The sequence below is a fragment of the Myzus persicae genome, unplaced genomic scaffold (genome assembly GCF_001856785.1).
Source record: "Myzus persicae strain clone G006 unplaced genomic scaffold, MPER_G0061.0, whole genome shotgun sequence".
Lineage (NCBI taxonomy): Eukaryota > Metazoa > Arthropoda > Insecta > Hemiptera > Aphididae > Myzus > Myzus persicae.
This window is the reverse complement of record NW_019101449.1, coordinates 109,228-132,627: the sequence shown is the minus strand read 5'-3', so window position 1 is coordinate 132,627 and position 23,400 is coordinate 109,228. Positions and strand designations below refer to the sequence as shown.

Sequence of the window (23,400 nt, the reverse complement as noted above, 5' to 3'; positions counted from 1 at the left end):
ATGTATTCGTAAGAAGTCATCAAATTGTTCATGTTGTATCACACATGTGAAATTGTACGTTAACAATTTAATATGTTTAAAATTTTAAATATAATAGTCTTCGTATGATTTCGATACGAATATTTTACATATTTAAATCGTATAACGCAATTTCACAGAAATTGTTATTGTAGGTTTTAAAATTTTATTATTATAATAAAACTCTACTTCAACCAAACTATTGATTTAATTATTTAAGCCATTAAGCCAGCCAGTTAGGTATTGGAATATTTAGTTATAGTAAAACATCTAAATGTATTATGTTTTTACTATTATAAACTGTTTTTGTTGATGTGTTCATTAATATAACTTTTAACTAATTATAAAATAAATAACTCAAATAATAATTAATTCGAAATTTGTATCGTGATTTATTTATGTATGCGAATCTATAAATTAATTAATTTAACAAATACAAAGGTAAAATCATTTTTTTGTGAACCGTGATTTTAATAAATTGATAGGTACTTTCTAAAAAGTTTTGACTGACTAACTAACTTGGAAACGATAAAATACTCGTATGCTACTTTTTCTAGATTCCAATTCCTCTAAAATTATATTGGTACATAATAATATAATATACACATAAGTAAGCAATATAATGTCACTATGACAATATATAATACTCGTATATTGATCATCGATATGGAAATATTATAGCTCAGGAGTTCCGAACTTTTTTATTCCAGGGCCACATAAAGTATCAAAAGTTTTCTAAAAGTGTATAAACACATCATATAATTTTTAATTTTATAGAAATATATATTTATAAATGTTTTAAAAAATAGTTCTTATAATATACTTAGTTATAGCTATGATAAAAGTGATGATTGACACGTGAGTGCGATAACAATTTTGGATATTACACACATTTTTTAATAATTTTTTTTTTTTTTGGGGGGGGAGTGATAACACATTCACGGGTCGTAGTTTGGAGACCCATGTTATAGCCTAAATGCCTAATGAACATTCGGGCTCTCTCAAAACACTGTAAGTACATTTTATCGAAAAGTTGTTTTAATATGTGATGTACAACTTATATTCTTTTCTTAATTTTTTTTTTTTAAAGAAACGCAACCATTGGCTTGTTTTTTACATGATAATATGTTCTTAAACAATTTAAATTAAATTGTACAATTGAATGTTTTTCATAAATAAAATTATATTTTTGATGGATCCTTCGTCGCGGCCCATGATATCATGATACCTAGACGTCGTGATATATACTTTTCTATACATCCTATTGTTTGATTTGTTGGTGCTCAAATTATGTAAGTACTCTATTATGGCCCAGGTAATCAACTAGCAAATGATGATCTGAAAGCTAAATAGTATGTCTTTTAAACTGAGTGCAAATCCCAATATTAAATGTAATATGATATGCAAATGCGTGAATCCGCAAATCCACATTACTTGTGGTGACTGGAAACGGTAGCAAAACTTTACAAAAGTGACTAAAAATTAGGTACCCCGCTCTGGTGCTTGGCTTGTAACGACCTTGCATACCTAAATATTGGACACTGTTGTTTTTGTTAGACACTTGTTTAAACATGGAGCATGATATTTATGAATAAATATAGTGGTCACCGTATAATTTGAAATGATTTCATTAATCAAGAATGATTTTTTTGTTTTAATAGATACAAATATGTATAAGTATGTAAATTATTTTTCTTTGCATTCTATATTTATATATTTACTTACTATAATGTCATATTTAAGTATGGACTTACTGCATAACTTAATATAAATTATTTCCAGTTATTTGAGATTTGAGATGAAAACCATAAAATTCAATAAGTGCATTCAACAAAATATTTGTAATCTCATAATATTTTAAGTAAATAGGAAAAAAAATATAGTTTAGAGTTTACATTTTCTTGATAAATAATCCCAAATGTTGAGGGTCACATAAAAAAACAATAACTTTATAAGTCATGTATATAAATGTATTATATAGCCTTTAAATAAAATGATTTGTATCAATAATATACTATAGGTATCTAATAATTGGCATTTGTCAAAACCTTTTAAAATTTAAGTTCATAATTATTCCAATGCTTAAAATAGTTTACCATTATGGTTTGTGTTTATTTTAGATATTACGTGTCCATCCAAACGTTACATTCTTTGCCCAACTCAATCTACACAAGTCATCAGTAGACTGTTATAGAACGAATTTATGCTATTCGGATTATAGTGACCCATATAATATTTCACAAGACTTGCAGGACCGGATTTTAGAGGTGCTCGTTGGTACAGGGTCTTTACAAAATATTAAAATACTTCAGCCACTGATGAAGTATTTTTTTACTTTGCCTTTCAGAAAATAGGAATATTTAAATAATTTAAAGAAGTTAGTATGTACAAATTACAAAGTTTTTTTACATAGTATACGGGTTTTCCGTCACAGCCTCCACAAAAAAAAAAGATTTTTAAAAAAAGAGCCACGAGAAAGTGTGCACTATACTATTATCTACGTATTGTTAAACCGAAGAATGTATTTCTTCTTATTACAAATCGGGCTTTGTATAGTAAAAAGACCATACGAAACATGTAGGAGAGCTTATACAGTAAATGTAAGTAAAACAATGAATTTAATACGCCAAGAATAAAATTCCACGATAATTATAATAATGATAGGTATTACTGTATAAGACATAATAATATAATTGTACATCGAGGAATAACTTAAGTAATTAATTATTTGACTCCATTCAAAATATATGAGTAAGAACTTTTAAACTTAAGAAAGTTAAGAAATAATTTTAATTTAAGTGGCATTCAGAGGAAAACGGTTATACGAGTTTAAAGTTAATTTTTTTTTTAATAAAAAAATATGGCATTCTTAGCCATATAGACTACATCTATGAATAAATACAGAATAGATAACTTTATGACTATTTTAGCATGATAATAGTTAGTAGTTAAAAATAATTAACGACCTAACAATAGTAATACCGTCTAGTACCTAAGGTAAGTAATATATAGTATAGTATAATAAAGTTGATTAGACATTATAAATAATTTATAATACTATAATAGTGTAGAGAAGAATAATTTAATTAAGACATAATATGTATACATAATTATAAAGATTAACTTATAAAATGGTAATTGACTAATAAGATCGTGTGACCGACCGCTTCTAAGACGTCTATTTGAGGCTATGGAAGTATAAGTAAAAAAAAATTTATTACTATAGCCTAAGACTTCTCGTTCATATTTTTTCTTCTCCAGTCACACTTAACTATACAGCAAGTCAGCCACCTTTGTCTCATAACCATATAGGGCGATATTGCTTTATTTCGTTAAATTTCGTTTAAATTTAATGTTTAAAGGGGTAAATTCGAGTAGGTACATCGTATTTAAAGGTAACTGAAAGCAATGATCAATATTTGAAACATAAATACATAATATTATTATAATAATTTTTAATATAACTCGTAACAATTTTGTGAGGGTGTTAGCACTAACCTGGTGCGTATTGCAAATGTTTATAGGTACTAGTATATTGTTTTTTTTTACATCATTGGATTAACAAATAGATAATAACAAGTGGGTTAGGTTAGGTGCCACTCTTTACACGGGTTTGTTATTATATAATTATTGGCGTTGTATAGTACTCTTCAAGTCTTGACTATTGGCCAATATTAAGACCGCATAAGACAAACGATACCGATATTTTGTAAGATGCAATAAAATGTATACAAATTGTGTTATTAATTACAGAAGTGTTCTATTAGATCAAAACTTGATTCCTTGTAAACGTTTTATTTATGATTTCAGGTTATAGTAGGTAGGTATATAATATAATTTGTCAATTGCTGTATTCGTGTTATAAGTGCGTATTATATTGAAAGCATGGTGGGAAACTAGATTTAAGTTATTAAAACCATTAGACAACAGTTTTTATGATAAATAATACTATCTCTAATAATGATTATAATAATAAATGTAAGTACATTTTTAATCACCCATGAATTGTTTTAAACTTAAAATTTGTATAATAATTGATAACTATAACAATATGAGTCTCAACTAACACCTATGAATTAATATCAAGTTTCTTAATGATGTTTGTATTTGTTATTAATTATCAAGTGTATGATGTAAACTCATGTTTTATACAGTTCTTAGATTTGCATTTATCACGCTAGATAAAACCTAAACAATGTAAATAAATTAATATCATTAATTTATGTGCGCACTAAATTTAGCAGTAAAACTATGCTGGTAGAATTTATTTATCACTAGAAAAATACTTTCATTAATAAATAATAAAATATAATAATCTATATAGTACAATTATATGAATTATGAATTATGAATTTATTTATATATACAAGTGTATACAATGTGCATTGATTAATAGAACTTTAAAAGTAAATGGTCTTAAAGCACATTTTGTTTCTCATTTAAAATCAGATAAATATTATTTTATAGGGATGACAAATAGTACATATTTGACAATTCGACAAGTTTTAATAAAAAAAAAAATTTAGAAGTTTATTTAAAAATCAAATTGATTTATTAAATAATATGTTTAAGTATACTGAAATACTGAATGTATTCTATAACCGATTCATAGGACAGTAATGTAGCATTATGTTATTATTTAGAAAACAAAATGATTATCTTATATAGGTATAGCATAAACCCAGTAAAATAAGCTATTAATTATTGAATATTAATTCAAATATATTATATTATAATAGTTTGTTTTTGAAAATTCACTTTTAGTCATAATTATACCTAATTATTATTTTTAATCAATATTTTAATTTTCCATCAAGATTTATAATTTTTATTATTTATGAAATAACTGTTGCACAAATAGTACAAATATATACAGATACTAGATATAGATTACATTCTTTAAAGTAGCAATTGATGAATAAGCTATAAGTTAAATATAGTCATTGTTATGTTGTCATAATTTAATTCCAAAGTTAAAGGAACGGATCAAGCTCTATTACAACATTACTGTACAAAATAATATTATAGTAATATACTTTACTCGTTTAAACAGTTCAAAATGTATAATAATTAATACAAATCAATTACATAATATGTTGTATAAATAGTTGCACCAATGTAGATATTTTTGTATAAACAATTATTGGTTACATTTTATTCGGGTTTGAGATGATGTAAGACAGCATAACAATAATCGTGTGCATATTGAGTGTTCTCAGCATGGGTCTTTTAAAATGCACAATACTATAATGTATTAATATGGCACCTACTACGATTCATGAGAAACCAAATAACAAAATCAAAAGATTATTAAACGTATTGATTTAAACAATGGACATGGTTTATGATAGAGATATCTGACATATCAAATAGATTGATATATTAGGTATTATATAGATATAAAATTAACACATGCATATTTCAAAGAAAGCGTTTTATTATGTAGATAATCATAGTTTTATATTATAATACACAACGATAACAAATTCTTTTACAACATAATATTATAGTAATTATACTAATCAATACTGATAAACACGATTATTTAATGACTTGTTGAAATAATATTATGTCTAATATTTTCATTTATTATACATTATAATAACTAAATTGTTCTCCTTGTTTTGGAAACTATAGTAACCGGAGAAACTGTTTACTTATATAACGCAATATGTATATAAGTATAAGACTATAAGACGTATATTGCATACGTGTAATTTTAGAAATTTGAACATTGAACGTGCACAACATGTTTTAATATAGCAGGGCCGTTTTTTTGTTTTAACTGAAAAATCAAGCATAATATACACATATTGCACATATTATACCTATTCATATGCTACAATGAAAAACACCAATTTATAGGTATATACAACATAGGTATTAGGTATAGGTACTAGTATACCATGTAGGTACAAGGTACCTGTACCATATTATTATTATTATTATTAACCTAACTTTACCGTTGTCCGTTCCTTACAGAGTAATCTCAATACTTAGTGTTTGGTATGATTCAAGAGAAAAGGTAACAATGTCTCTTTTAGCCACTATCAATTAATTTGTTCATTTGGCAACTATTTAATAGGCTCATTTAATTATTAAGTATATCTAACTAATCAACAACTATACTCGTTCAAAAGTTGTTAATTATATATTTGTACACATTGAAATACTCCAATGAACATTCTACTTCAGTATATGAATTAAAATTGATGTTGTCATTTAAAATACAAAAAAAAATTACAACCATAACATAAACTAAATAATATAATATGTTTTTGAAATGTTATTTTGTGACAATTGTAAAAAAAGTTCTTTAAAAACGTTGATGGTTTTTGAAATAATATCATTTGTTAAAAAAAAAATTACAGCTTAATATAAAGTTTGTACATTTTAGTACATATTCAAATTGCGAGTTTATCGAAATCAAAAATGTACGTATCATAAATTTATATTTAAAAAAAAATTAAATGGGCTGTACCTTAGCCTACAACTAAAAAAATTATTGCAGCTGCGTAGGTAAATTATAAAAATAAATACATTTTAACTTATACAATGATCAATTGTGCAATATATCAAATTAAAAAAATATTATTGATGGGATTAGAAGTCGTAGTGAACTAAGTAGTCGAATGGCATGGTTACTCCATGTTGAAATAAAGCAAAACGTAAAAATACACATACTGATTTACCGACGGTGATATTATGTCTACTGTTCTGTGTAAATATGTGGGTCGAAAGCGATAATATAATATAATTACTACTACAAAGATAGAGGGTATTATTATTATTTTACAATGATATTTTGAGTGTGCTTGTATTTGTTTTTTGTATTATTTATTAATTCTGTTTCATTTTTCATTGCATTCTGTTTTTATTGTCATCAGTGTTTACTACTTATGTATTTGGCTATATTTATTTGGGTAAGACAAAACTTCCTGTAAATCCAAGAATGAAATGTGACTTAGAATTGTGAAGTATGTAACATGATCAAAAAATGAGAAGTTAGTAAATACTGAAAGTGTTATTATGTGTACACACAATTAAACGTAAATACTCAGTCGAAAACTTGAAATTTCTATTTGAATGTTTATAAATGTATTAATACTAACTGAAATTTCTTACAATAGTAATTTGTTATACATCGTCATTCGCAAAAGCTTAATATATTATTATCAACGATTTTGTTCCCAACCGTGATATTGTTATAATAATAATTGAAAAATGTACATCAAGATCACTGTGAATCGTTAAGATAATGGACCTAATAAATTAGATATTACAATACTTATTGTTAATTTTTGAAGAATATTTTGATCAATACAATTTGGAATTGCGTGATTTTGTATACGTAATAACTTATATAATATTATAACCAAATATAAATTCTACAAATAGAAAATATCTTTGATATATTGAATACTCGAATTTAGTAATATCATTGTTATAAATTGTAAAATAATGTACTAATATAATAATATGGCCATACATAATAATAAAAATAAATTTAATATAGGTACCTAAGCTTCATTTATAATTTAATTTATTAACGATGAGGTTGTAAAATTAATAATTATCTAACACGGCTACCTTTATTACCTTTATTATTAATATTGTATTGTAATTAATTAAAAATATTTGAAGTCCTTGTTGGATTTACGATTTTAAAAAAAAACATTTGTTATATTGTGAAATGTTTCCATATTTTGTTTATTTTACATTATTCAGTGATACAAAATTATAAATTTACTAACATATTTAAATAGGGCACTTGTAAAACGTGTGATGTACCTACCGTACTATGCGTACGCTACATAGTTTGTAAGATGAGTAAGGAATAGTTATACATGTCTAATATAACTATGTGCATTTATAATTTTATAAAGCAGTTTACCACCAAAATAACTTTGTAGATCATATTACAAAAGCCCTGTGTACATGTACATGCGGCGTGGTACGCCTCTACAACAAGTAAAGTGGCCGCGTCACATGTCCACAAAGTTGCTCCCGCTCCCCGAATTTGACACAGGGGCTCCAAACTTGTGCAAAAATTAGCAACCAGTAAAGATACATAATTTATTCTCGATGGATGAAAAATTTAAGAGGTGGAATATGTTGTGATATATTCGTAGAAATGGTGCTTCTTGTCTATGTTACCGAAACAGTTATTATCTTCAAGTAGGTATACGCATAATTGTTCTGTTAATGGTGAAAATATTTCTGATATCTCTTAAATTTTTAGAAGAAAATAAATGAAGACTATGAAATAGTTTATATTATAAATCACGTACCTTTGCGCATAACGCAAACGGTTCAGCTATTTTTCCTCATCAAAACTATATTCCGATGGATCGCACGAGTCACACTATATATTTTATGTTTTAGTTGGGTGACTCAGGTCAAGTAGATAAATATAATTTTTTTTTTAGAATACATTGCACAATATTTTACCACTGTCTTAAATTGTAAGATTATGCGACAGTTGGAAATGTGATAAAGCAGCATAAAGTCTATGAATTCAAAAATATGCTCAATAAACGTTTGGCGCATTTAATTATTTTTGGTTTACATGCAAAAATGTGACAGATCATTTTTTAAGTGCACTAGATTGAACTATTGAATTGTTCGAATCTTTTATCAACTGTACACTGCATAGGAAACTTTTTATTTTTCAATACATTTGATATTCAAACAAACATTGCACAGTCAACATTTTACAAAATACAAAAGGTTAAAAACCTATTTATTTTTTTCGAATAACTTATGTAGTTTTGTTTTGTTTTTGAAACAATTAGCTCTAAATGGTAAATATTACATAAATATTCAACAGATTTAAATAACAACATTTTAACAGACAAACGTTCAATAATCGTTAATAAAGTATAACAATTCCACTGCGTAAATGCGTAATAAACCTTCATAACTACAAATTATCTTTTTCCCTAATTCCTTGGTCAGATTTTACTCCTCTCCTACGACGTCATGTTTCCACCCTTTGGTCCACCTATTGGAACAACCTACCTGCTAACTCTGCCTCAAAATCTATTGTCCCTAATATTGGAACTGATATTTGGTAAACTTAAATGATTTCCCCTTTTGTACTCTTCACTTGGACGAATGCGTCTGCGATTTATCGCATATTCTTTTCGATTGTCCTTCACTCTCTGAAAAACGTACTCTTTTAGTTTCTTCTCTAAATTCCGTAAACAGCCTCTTCAAACTCTCCTCTATTTTAAATTCCAACTCTGAGCAAGTTGTTACTATTATTATTTCTTTTATACAGGAGGCTGGCTTTGTAATTTGCCCTTTTCTATTTATTTATTTTCTTTGTATAACTCATAATATTGTACACACAATGTTATTTTATTTTGTTTACTATAAGACAATTGATGAGCTAAATTTTTATAAAGTCTAATAAAAGAAAAATCTATAAATTATAATAGTATCATTATTACTACGTCATCACGTTTTATAATATTAGGTATTAATTGCAGTAATATTATAGTTAAAGGAACAGTTATGATTAGTAATAGTAATAACAGATCCCCATTTTCTTTGGTTAAAAATGTTTTTAAAAAAATGAACGATAATAATAATTACTCAATAATCAATACAAATTAGATAAAATATATTATTATTCCGTTAGCCAGTTGTAAATGTTTATTGCAGTGTATCATAATATATCTTATGGTTATTATGGTACAGTAACCCGACAATAATGTGTACAATGCTCAGGCGATTTCTGAAATATTATATCAAAATTAGATTTGCTCGGTCTCATTGTGCACGTTGAGTGTTGGCCATGTATTGCTCACAAAGACTTGTCTTGGGTATTACTCCTGCCAAAATACCTTAATAACATGACTCGTATTGTACAAGACATCTGTGTTATTTTAACCTCATGACTCATGAGTATAGGTATAGGATAATATATTGATTGATGAATAAACTATAAAGTTACTAAAATATAATATAACATCTATAAAATGCAGGTTATGATTCCAGAATTTTCAGCCATATCATTTTCATTATAATATCCGTGACACATCTATATTTAGTATATTTTAACCATTATTTAATTACATCAATATTTATTTTTAGGAATACCACGTGTCTATCTGACAAATTAGTATAATATTATGTTCAGTTCATTTGCAGTCTGGTGAAATGCATTTTCACAGAAGACAGCATTTTTTCAACAGGCAATAACTGTATATTTAAATTAGGAGAGCCATCCGTCTGTGCTGTACAAGAAAAAAAATACACACCATATAATATAATACTTCTTATGTAAGAAAGTTTTAAATAATATTTAACGAATGATTCTCAATGCTACTTGATTTGTTCTGGTACAATTTCGGTAAGAGGTAAACAGACAATTTCGAGATAATTAATTCTACTCGGATAACATATAACATTCACTTGACTATACATCCATTGAAGCGATAGTCACACATTTAACAATAGCACAATATTTCGTTTCCAGTCTCCATCATTTTAATTTCATGTTTAAATATAGGTCAAACTTGGCTATAATATTCAATAAGAAATGCACTATAGCTTTATTTATTTTTTATCTGACAAATACAATCTTTCGAGTAAAGCAATGTCTAAGTTCTAGCTGTTTATAATTTAAATACTATCATTCTCATTCATAACGCTTGTTTAACGTCCACCAATTTAAATTTTTTGGTAATTTACATATTCAATTTTTGATTCGAATAAAGTGGTCCATCTTAGAGCCTTGAAAACTCGGAATAGTTACAACACATTTTTGACCCATAGAACAAATACTGTAATATAATATGTTGTTTCAATGCCATTTGAAAGCAAACTACAAGATGTATTATATACGTGTTATTGTGTTTACGTAAACCACTTGTTCTTCTCATCCAAAATTGATTAAAGATTTGCTTATTATTTCGCAGAAATCTTCTTACAGTTATTTATAGTTTTTATGATATATATAGATTAAATTTAATAATTTTATATTGTACATTCAGGTACTTTACTCTATGGCTGCTTTAGTAATAAAAGTATAATAAATTTATATTTGAAAACATTATTTTTATAATAGTAGGTACTATATTATTATCCTTGGTTTTTTTTTTTGAACCCGTGGTTCAACAATTAGCCCATACATAATTGAACTAAATAAAAGATTCATTGAATGTTAAAACTAAAATCATAATATTTATGCATCACAATTCCTATTCCAATGTCTTATGCCTTTACGGTGTTTGTGTTTCATTATATTAAATCGTTTACAACGACATAACACTACAATTTTTTTTCGCATATTTTATGATTCTCTAAATAAATCTATAGGTCTTATAAATAAGAGACCAAACAAGAAATCCAAGATGTACAATGATGAATTTAAAATTCACATTTTGTATATTTTGTCAATTTTAGGGGAAAAGTACATATTTCTTGATTTTTGTACGTACCTACCTATATTATGCATGTAAATAATAATTTTGAATATAAAACTCAATTTCACATAATGTAAATATTTATTGTTATCATTATATTCGACAATGGTGCGATGTGCATTTAATGCCAATTGCACTAATATTCTAATGTACTATATTTTCTTATATATTTTTTTGAACTACATTTTCAGTTCAATAAAATGTAAAAATTTTGTCCGCTTTTCGTTATATTTTAAATATTATAAATATAATTTTTCCATACTATACATTTCTTTTAGTGATAATTTATAAGAACATATAATGGTTTTTTATGAATTTATATGAATATTTATGAAATTAGATATATTAAAACTTATTAGAGTAAAATATTAATAAGTAAAATATATTTTTTTTAATAATTACTCAAATTTTTCTAACTCAGGTCACAAACTATGGTTTCACTCGTCAAACTTTAATGGTATTTGTAAAAATTATATAATTTTAGAGTTAGTAAGCGCTATTAAATATTTGTGGATTACAATTGATAGACTTATAGTAGATTAAGATTAATATCATACTAATAATCTAACCAAATATTTTATGTATTTAATGAAACGAGATTTATTTTTAATACAGATATTAAACTTAAGCTATGTTTGTTTCTAATACAAACATTTATCTGCTATAGAATTTACATTTGAGTACAGACCTATGCTCATATATTTATAGCCTTACTTTAAAAAGATTTATTTTATTTTTATTTTTTAAGTCTGTGTATTTTAGCAATAATTTAGCATATCTAGAACTTGAATATCGCCCATGAATAAATCAAGTAAGTAACACTTTACTTAGTCTATTCATATTTAAACATAACATCGCAAAATTAAGTCACTCGTATGATGCGCATTATAAAGAAAATATTAATATATCTATACAACAATTTAAAAAACAGATTGAAATCAAATGTTGTACATCTGTTTCAACCCAAATAACTAGATTACATAAAATTAATATTCATGATTTTTTAAATTTTAATATGTTTAAGTCATTTATAAAATAAAATTGATTTTTCAAAAATTCGACTATTGTAAATTTATCAATGCACTTAATTTTTAAGGAAATTTTATCGTCTATTATCTTAGAACGAATACTATAAATTTAATTATGTATAATTGGTTAAAATTTTGACTGTAATGAACTTAAACTTTCCATAACCACCACGAGAATTATGCTTATAGGGGAGTTTGCATCTTTTAATGTAATTTATTATATCGTATATGTACATTGGCTGTTTTTGCATGAAATAATGATTATTATTATTTATTTGGTATACACGATTACATCGCATGTCCCTTCAACTAATGTAATTAATTTACTTCAATGTTAAAATAAAATAGAAAGCCAAACATTTATTTTGACAGCTGGATGTACTCAAATTTGAGTAGGTACTCCAAACATGTTTAATGGTAATGAAATAAAAACAAATATTTTTGACTAAGAAACAATTACAATTATATTTATAATCTTTGCTGTTTAAAAATATTAAAAGTTACCTATCTTTGATTAAAGTGCGATGGCACCGAGTCCGTTATTTTTTCGTTGTCACTAAATTATGTCTTAACATATTTCATGTTGTTACAAGTTTATAAGTTTATGGTTTTATATTATTTAATAATAATATGAAAAAGATAAAAATAATAATAAAATGTTTGAAAAAGTTTATTTTAAAAATACTGGTGTTTACATTTTGTTTAAAAAAGTTGTATGGTTAATTCAATATTTTATTTGACAGTAGGTATTTAGTCTTCACTTTTGATGTTGTGCATTTCAAATTCTTGGTTAGAAAATTATTTGTAATGATTTATAGTTTTAGATGAAAATTACTGATTTGTGTTTTTTTTTATCTAATCACTTAAGAAACTAATCATAATATTTGTTTGTTTCATGTGAACTTAAGATATACCTATAATTTGTTTTGATGGATATACCTAATATAATGTTTCTATTTTAGCTATAACTTATAGCATATGAACAGACGTATGTTATCAAAGGGGCGAGGCCGAATTGTTAATGTAATTATATACTATACTCAGCCACTATAAATATATTTTTTAGTGCTCAATTGAAGTTTGCCCAACTTTGCCAGCAGATAACTAAGATTTATTTGGTCATAATTTTGAAAGAGTTGTTTGTTTACATATTATTATATTTTCCAAGTAACTGTCTTGTAAGTTAACGCACGTTAGAATAGATTCTTTTTTTTTTAAATTTAAATGATCAGTGTAAGCAATTGAAAAAAAAATCACAAATAATGTGTAGCAAAAATATTTTTACAATAACTGTTTTAATTACCTACCCATAAATTTTTTGTTTCTGTAATTTTTGATAGAGTAAAAATATTTTCCGTTGGTCGGCTGTCAAACCTCGGTACATTAAACATGCTGTACGATACGGTGTACCCATCTATGCAAGTAGTGCGCACCTAATAATTAACTAACTTTTGTACATTACAATAATATTGTAAAGCTCAGTGTTCACTAACACAAATCGATGAAATCGGACGAATCGATACATTACTTCACGGGTATACCTTGTACCTATATCAGAAACGTATAATATCGTTATTCATCATCAGCATTGTTCGATGTCACACATAGATACCAAATATTATATTCCTATCGATCTACAAACGGAGAAATCGTCGCATTGACGTATTTAAATTTTAAAGTACATCGTAATCAGCGTATAATTGCATTATAATTAGGCCGTTTAGGGGCCGTTTAGGCCCTATATGTGTTGCAGCGAAAGCATTTCAAGGGAACCGTAAATGGGGGAGGGGAGCACGGACGGAATGTTTTAATGACCGGCGCCACTTACGGAGTAGTATAGCATAAGCTATTGCAATACCATGGTATAGTTGTATATTTCCGAGGACCTTGAAAACGCTGTGCGACACTCGTCTGCTCGGGAGCGAACTCGATCGCTTGTCGTCTATTCGCGCACACCGGCGTCGCTATCGAATCTCCGCGGTCCGGCGCACCGGTCGCAATTCTCACTCACAACAATATCATCTGCAGTCCTCTTTCACAACAACGTCACGTCCTCAGTACATCATATTAAATCTTAATCATATTATATTATAATATTAACTGCACCGCGAAGCGACGACATGAGACCGACAGTATCGCTTCGGCACGCGGTTTCGGTGCTGGTCGCGGTGGTACTAATGTCGGCCAGGCCCAGCAACGGCATGGCGTACACAGTTTTCCAGGCAGTGGTCGAGTACTACCGGATGATAGCACCGGAACCAGTGGATGCTGTACCCGATGCGCCGTACATTGGTCGGCAGTACGACTTCATTGTGGTCGGCGCCGGTTCCGGTGGCTCGGTGGTAGCCAACCGGCTGACCGAGGTGGCAGGCTGGACGGTGCTGCTGATCGAAGCGGGCGGTGAAGAGAATGCCATGACGGACGTGCCGCTGCTGGTAAGCTACCTGATTGGCACCGGATACGACTGGGGCTACCAGACCGAACCACAAGATGGTGTGTGCGGTGCGATGGATAACCGCAAGTGTCGGTGGCCACGGGGCAAGGTGATGGGCGGCACCAGCGTGCTTAACTACATGATGTACACGCGGGGCGTACCGGAGGACTACGACTGTTGGGCCAGGCTGGGGAACGTCGGTTGGAGTTACGCGGACGTGTTACCGTACTTCAAGAAATCGGAGGACCTGCAGCATGACGGCCGGGTGGCCGCGTCACCAGAGGCAGCGCATTTGCACGGTCGTGGAGGGTACCTTAAGGTCCAGGAACCATCGTGGAAGACGCCACTAGGACCTGCGTTCCTACGCGCTGGCCGCGAGCTAGGCTACGAGACTCCCGTCGATTACAACGGGCCACGACCACTTGGCTTCTCGTACGTACTCGCCACGACAGACCACGGCACCCGGTGCAGCGCGTCCAAAGCGTTCCTGAGGCCGATCCGGCACCGGCCCAACCTAACGGTGGCCAAGCGGACGATGGTCACGAAGGTGCTCATCGAGCCCGGCACAAAGCGCGCGTACGGCGTGCGGTTCGTCAGGAATCGTCGTACCGCCTCGGTTTACGCCCGCAAGGAGGTGATACTGTGCGCCGGGGCGTTAAACTCACCGCAGCTGCTTATGTTGTCGGGCGTTGGCCCGGCCGAACATCTCGCCGACGTCGGTGTGCCCGTCGTCAGCGACCTCCGGGTAGGCTACAACCTGCAGGACCACGTGTCTATGGCCGGACTGGTGTTCCTGGTAAATCAGTCTGTGACCATCGTGGAAAGCCGGTATAGGCACCCCAAGTACCTGATCCAGTACGCCGTGGACGGTGACGGACCCCTGACTGTGCCCGGCGGCGCCGAAGCGGTGGCGTTCACGGCCACGCGGTATGCAACCAATGGGTCCGTGGTTCCCGACATGGAACTAGTGTTCGGTCCCGGAGCGCTGACGGGCGACACTGGGGGCTCACTACACCGCTTGTTCGGCATGCGCGAAGACTTCTACGAACATGTGTACGGTGGGTTCCGCGGGCGGGACGCTTGGGGCCTGGTGCCTATATTGCTACGACCCCGCAGTCGCGGACGGGTCATGTTGCGGTCGACCAACCCGTTTCACGCGCCTCTGCTCTTCTCCGGCTACTTGTCTGACACACACGATCGCGACGTGCTCGTCGAAGGCATTAAACAGGTATACTTAACTTTAACTATATAGGGTGATTCGCCAAGCATACTCACCCCCAGTTTTTCCTTTACTAATGAATTTATTCAAATTCTGATTTTTATAGTTTTTAAATATACTCAAAGACCAAATTTTCAAATTCCTGACATCTTTTGTACTACTTAAGGAGTATCTTGTAGTGATACAAACTTCTGTATTTTCAAACGAGAATCACCCTCATTTACTGTTAATTAATTTTTAAAAAATACAGAAGAATTATGTATTGTATAATTTATAGAATATAATTTATTGAATATGGGTGTTTTCATTCGAAAAACAGAAGTTTGTATCTCCACAGAACACTTCTTAAGTAGTACAAAGAATATTAAGCATTTGAAAATATGGTCTTAAAGAATATTTAAAAATTAAAAAAATTAGATTTTGAATAACTGCATTATTGATAAAAAGGGGATGAGCATGCTTGGTGAATCACCCTGTATGCATAGAATATAGACATCATATTATATTGTCAATGTCTTTTGGGCGTATATAGGTAACTAGTCTATACTAATACGAATTAGTCATTACCTTAAAGGACAAGTACACATTTGCTATATTATGTATGACGTAGTGTCCAGTTAATTGTGAGTCATAATGCATTTACAGTACATACTATGCCTTAATCTTAATGTACGGAGATAATTTGTATCTTTTAACGTTGGAAAATATGAATCTAAGTTCATCATTTTTTTTTACTGAAATGTCGGATATAGTTTTGAAAAAGTTTTTGTTTCACTTAAGTGTGATAATTCTTTCAAATCCCAAAATGTTGTTACTTAGTAGTTGCTATATTCTAATAATATGTATTACATTGCAATATTTATATATTATTTAAAAACGGGTTTCTTAAACAATCGTACATATTTTCAACACACTCGTGTATGTTTTATTATACTGTTTCTATCAATTTATTGGTGTAATAAAACACTAATAATGACTAAAACTGAAAATACTAAAAACTAACTTTTAGTACCGTAAAATACTGCACGGTTTATATTGTCAGCCTAAAAGAAAAAAAGAGAAAAATACATTTCTGTACGAACAGTATGTATCACTATATTTCTACACACTTTCGTACCAGATATTATTGCCCCATACTTTTTCAACGACGCCATATGTACAATATAACGATAATATATTGTGCGTATCGAATAATAATAATATTATATTATAAATAATAAAACCCGTTTGTCGACGGAGGGCATTGAAATCACTCAGTGGTTCTTCTGCACAAATAATAACTTGGTGTAGCGGTCACGTATATCTATATTATAATATATTATGTGTATTATAACATACCTACATACCTATCTGGTTATCTCTATAAAATAGCTACTGCATATCATAATTTATGCGCAGACTGACGACGATTTCGAAAAACCAGAGGCAATGCCACACCGTGACGCGTCTGCTGCAGTATTATCGCTATTTTCGTACTTACGTACATAAGTTCAACCGGTGTTGGTCAACACCATCGATGCTGTTTGATATAATTATCATTATCGATCGTACGATATGTCATCTTAGACTATGTACGCATAGAAGGAAAAAATTGAAATCGAAAACCCGTTGACCGGACAACGAGCTTTACTTACGGTCGCGTGAAATATTATATTTATGATTTTTTTTCTTCGGCTTTATCGTTGTGAAATCTCTTACAACTGTTGCACACCCACACACGACTGCAGCCTCCGGCCGAGCCGGCCTATTAAAACATACATGGTGATTAATCAAGCGTGATTAGCCCCATTTTTCATTAAATAATAGATGTAGTCAAATTATAATTTTTTTAATTCGTAAATGTACAAAAAAGTGTATAGGTGTTATATTGTTGTTTTCAAATACTTTGATATTTTACACTAACGTTTTAAAATGAAAGTCGCCATTTTTTCGTGTTAATTGTTAAAAGTAATAAGTAGATGTTTCTTTATTTTTAAATGTTGATGTATCCAAGTTGAAATTCTGGGAGTGAGTACGCATTGTGTATCACCCAGTACCTATACGACGAGCAGATAAGCCACTGCATCTTTTGGCCTACTCAATTTGTTCACGTCGTCAAATAGGAGTTGGTCAAACATACTAACCTGCGCAAGTGATATATCATATATCTATGTATTATTTAATATATTGTAATGGTATACAACATTAGTATATATAGGTAGTTTCAACTATAGCTTATTTCGCAATCACTTTGTCATGCGATCACGACTGCAGTTTTTGCGGCGGCGTCCAACACGTGATCCAAACTATCACGTCCTCCAACTGCTTCGATTTTCGTATGATAATATATTATCATGATTTATACTCGTATAAATATTTTTTCGCGAATACCGATAAGCAGTTTATAAACTCTGCCGGAGCCGATGATGATGACGATGATGATGGTGATGGCAATAAATATTATACTGATAAGCAGAGGCTCGCGACTTTATGTGCTTAAAATCTTACAAATATGAGTATACATATGCACCAAAAAAATATCGAAATATGTGCTTAAATATGCATTTATTTTTAATTAAAAAAGACGTTAAAAACATATCTTGTACATATTATACTAAAAATTTATATTTAATACATACTGTATTATAAAAAAAATTTGGATTTTTTAACACTCAGCATCTTCTTTACATAGCAATTAAAGTTTGTATGTAATAAAAAATAATAATTTTATAATTATAATCTAGTTTTATTAGTTTGTGTAATTATTTTCTGGGTTCTTGTATTGAAAATTTCCTTCTCTTTAATCATTTTCGTATGTTTTACTATTTGTATATGTTGTATTATTCGTTCATATTCTACTTTAATTTCACATATTTTGCAAAATAAAATTCTTCCGTCTGCGGAAAATACATTATCCCCAAATTCCAAAATTAAACTTCTCAACCGACTAATTTGTGTTTTTTTTTTGCGTATTATACCACAAATACGAGCGCTAATAAATACAAAAAATAACGAATACAAATACGAACACGACAACGATTGACGATAAATGCACACGACAGCGATCCTGGTCTGTCGATCACTATGGACTGGCAAACAAAATAATACTATAAAAGACCGATAAAAAAATTATATTGTCCTCAGTGCTAAAAATAAAATGGGTTCCCGTAACGCAATTGATTATCGCCTTATCGGTATTATTGCCGACAAAATCATGTAGACAAAATTAATTAACTAAAAAATTGATTTAAGAGTAAATAATCAAACATTATTTTAAATTTTGCAATAAAAATCAATAAATCTTAAAAATATGCATTTGTAGAAGAAATTCCAAAATATGCATACATATGCGCAGTAAACTTTTAAACTTTAACTCCAAACACCACAACACAAATTTGTGCTAGATCAGATTTATTATATTTACTTCCCGAACAAATATGCAAATGCACAAAGTCCCAAGCCCTGCTGATAAGTATCAAACCGTATTTTTTTTTAACCACCACAACGAATTTCCGAAATCAACACTTCAATGTCATATAGATAAATAATATACGCTCAGGCTGCAGGACTCAAACAACAAACTCGAATTTTTTTATAATAACGATTTTATATTTATTGTTTCAATGACTGTATCATTAGCACAATAATATATCATTTTTATAATTTACATAATATATTCATTGCATATAATATTGTATATTAATTATTAAATAAGTACTTATTATATTAACTGAAATTATTTTACTATTGTCCTTCAAAGTAATCGATGAAAATATTATTATAGATTTATTATTCTCTATACATTTATAAACTTTTATGGTGACAATATTTTAAATTACAATCATCGGATTATTAGGCAAACGCATTCTTAAATAGTAATAATTTAATTATCATTTAACAAAATTCTATCTGTGTAAGAAATAACAATTTTTTAAACTATTATTTAGTCAATAAATCAAACATTTTCATATTTTTATCATATTATGAAACCTAATATCTATCATTTAATAGGAATTCATTAAATCATTCGAAAATAGAACTAAGAATTGCTCAAAATTATTTTCAATTTCTTTGCTAATTTAGACTTATTAGGTATATTATTATTATATATTATTAGGTACTGAAAACTAAAATATTAATATTCATAAATAATAATTGTAGTCTTGGAAAAACCATCTATAATAAATGGCTTTTTTCCGCTTTTATATTTATTACGCTTTTAAATTTAAATGATGTTTCTAATATATTATTATTAAAATCATACAATAATTAGAAAATTGTAATATTCTTTAAAATATAAATTATATATTTTTAACCATTATTGGTTGATACGTAATACATCATGTATTGCTTTAGTATTTGAATGGTTTACATTTATTTAAAATTAACTTAATGCATTCTAATCACATTACTAAAATGTAAAATGCACAGTACTACTGACAAGCAGTTTCTTAAAAGAGACGTACAAGAGGTTTTGCAATTATTACCTTATTTTTAAAATATTCGTTTATGTACATTTGTGAAATATATATTAATATATTATTATTTTTCTCATATTAATCTTTAAATGAATGGTTAAGTCAATAAAATGATAGCAAAGTATAATACTCATTCTTTGGTGCTTGATAATCACACACTATGTTGAGTGACTATATTAATAATTATTATTTTATGATATCTTATAAAGCATTTAATGATTATGATAGTTCAGAATTGGTTTGTGACTCATAGGTATATATCACTAAGAATTCGTAAAAATATATTGGCCGTGTAATACTAAACTAATAATAATATTATGTACCTACCTTGAAATTGTACTGTCACAATTGTAGATGTAATTTGAAATAATTATTGCCCCAGCAATATAATATACTCACTTCTCACGCAGTGAGTGAATTAGTATACCTGATATTCGACAACATATTCTAAATAGCTACGGCCTTCCAAAATAGTTACAACATATAAGATAAAAGCGTACTTATTTCTGCTCAACAATCGGTGTGTTATTTTTGAATTTCCAATACCTAGCTATATTATTCGCTAATTTACTCACTCACGGACATCTTCAGATTGAGTAACATAATTAGTGAATCAATTTCATTTTACTTGTTTGAATTCAATGTCCAAAGTGTTATAAAATATTATATAGGTTACCTAACCTGCAATTCTAAAATAATATAATATTAATTCAAAAAGTCAATATAATGATCAAATTTGAGTATGCGCAAACCGCTTTCTCCTCCAAGTATAAAAATAGATTCTATTATTTTTTCTTAATAATTGTAGAGGTCAAAACAAATTTTGGGTCACGCCATCACCATTCCTAACTTTATTCCAAATTACTGAACATTTAAATATATCTTAGAAAATCTATGATATAGTAAACCTATAGCTCTTCCATGATCATATTCATAGATGATGATTTATCATAACTTTTAAATTTATAACAATAATACACCACTATTTTGCTCCAAGACGAGCTCCCAGTTAAAATTCTCAGTGTGTGAATCGTATTATAAACGTAATTTGTTGTACGGCGTGACGTATAGGCAATAGAGGTACATTATTGCGTTCAATTAAAATAAAATAGATAAACACAGACATAATAGGTCGACACATTATTAAATATTTATATTAAAATATTATCAATTTAGAAAAATAAATCCGATTATTATATTAATACTATACGTATACTATTAAGTATTTTTTTTAAAACTTATTTTTATGCTTTCTTAGTTTGAAGTCTTTCATGTCACTATATTCTAAATGACCACAAGACTTTAATCATGTGTAATAATAGAAAAAAATGTCATAACTTTTTTTTTTTAATTGAATTTATTTTTCTCATTATTTGGTTATAATATTATAGGCCATCGCAGTGAGCAAAACCCAAGCATTCCAAAAATACGGTTCTACGCTGTTATCGGTGCCGTTCCCGGGCTGTGAACACGAGACATTCGGATCGGACGCGTACTGGGGTTGCTCCATCGGGCAGCTGACCACAAACCTGCACCACCAGGTGGGCACGTGTAAGATGGGGCCAGCCTCGGACCCAGACGCCGTGGTCGATCCAAAACTGAGGGTACGTGGCGTCAGAGGACTCCGGGTGGTGGACGCGTCTATCATGCCGCTCATACCAGGCGGTCACACCAACGCGATGACATTCATGATCGGCGAGAAAGCGGCCGATATGATCAAGGAAAACTGGATCAAATGATCTAACCGGTCGTGCTAAGCTGCTGCCGCTGTCATATAATATTATATTCTAAACGGTAGGTCCAAACCATATAATATCGTATATTATGCCGTCATTGTTTCGACAAATATTTAAATTGTTATACTATTTTTTTTTATAAAACTTTATTTTATCGGTCGTCAGTAGTTACTAGCTACGTTTTTTTTCATTTTTCATCGTCGTCTTAAGTGAAAAAATTTGTTTTTCAGGTGCGAATCACGAATCGCATGATAAATCAATAATTTGTTCGTATTATGGTCACCTTACATTATCCATAGTATGCTATAATATATATGGGACAATGTAATCGTTTTTTGAAATACATTCGTCATCGTCAACATCACGATCCGCTACTACTAATGCGTAGAAGATATCCGATTACACACGTTTTATTCAAAGAACAATATAAAGTTCAATACCATAGTGTACGCTATAAACTATGTACGAGTATATGTAAAAAGGAAGATTATAGGTATAGTTTTGTTCTTAAAAATCAACAAGTACCTCAGAATTTTGTTTTTGTTATCTCGAATATAATATTAAAAAGTTTCTCAATAACTTGAACTCTCCATCAGCGCAACCTTCGTGACGTAAACGTCTATACATTATATAATAAATACCTACATCAAATGAGTCCAACCAACAACATATTTTGGTACATGGTACTATAATATGTTATTATCTAGTCAAAAAATTAAATGTGCGATACATTATTTGATTCCATTTTATTTTATTTTTGTTTTAAATTACACTATAAGTTTATTCCTATTTCTGATTATTGTTATTATGTGAAAATGTTATGATATTATTGATGATAATATTGATGTATTAGAATAAAATAAAAAAATTTTTTTGTGTTTTACTAAATTTAAATCGAAAATTTAAAAAATGCAATGTAAAAACTTGGTTTTAACTTTTAATAAATAACAACCTACTCTAAGGTTAACTTAGTGTAAATTATGTATAGTTTAATTCTACGTTATAGTTATTTTCTTAAATACTACTTTTTTCTACTATATACGATTATAAGATATAAATTGTGAAATATGTTG

General features: G+C 29.5%; 1 protein-coding gene across 1 annotated transcript; it reads left to right on the top strand.

The window, feature by feature from the left end:
• The first annotated feature begins 14,331 nt into the window (after positions 1-14,331).
• On the top strand, positions 14,332-23,116 carry LOC111029116 (glucose dehydrogenase [FAD, quinone]-like). The gene is made up of 3 exons (XM_022307990.1): positions 14,332-16,143; positions 21,983-22,385; positions 22,558-23,116. Exons 1-2 carry the CDS (start codon positions 14,602-14,604, stop codon positions 22,328-22,330), a joined length of 1,890 nt encoding a protein of 629 aa, XP_022163682.1. The 5' UTR covers positions 14,332-14,601; the 3' UTR covers positions 22,331-22,385; positions 22,558-23,116.
• Positions 23,117-23,400: the final 284 nt, after the last annotated feature.

Coding starts and splice junctions, on each gene's coding strand:
- LOC111029116 (XM_022307990.1), top strand. CDS start 14,602: ATGAGACCGACAGTATCGCTTCGGCACGCGGTTTCGGTGCTGGTCGCG. Junction 16,144..21,982: donor TCGTCGAAGGCATTAAACAG/GTATACTTAACT, acceptor ATAATATTATAG/GCCATCGCAGTGAGCAAAAC.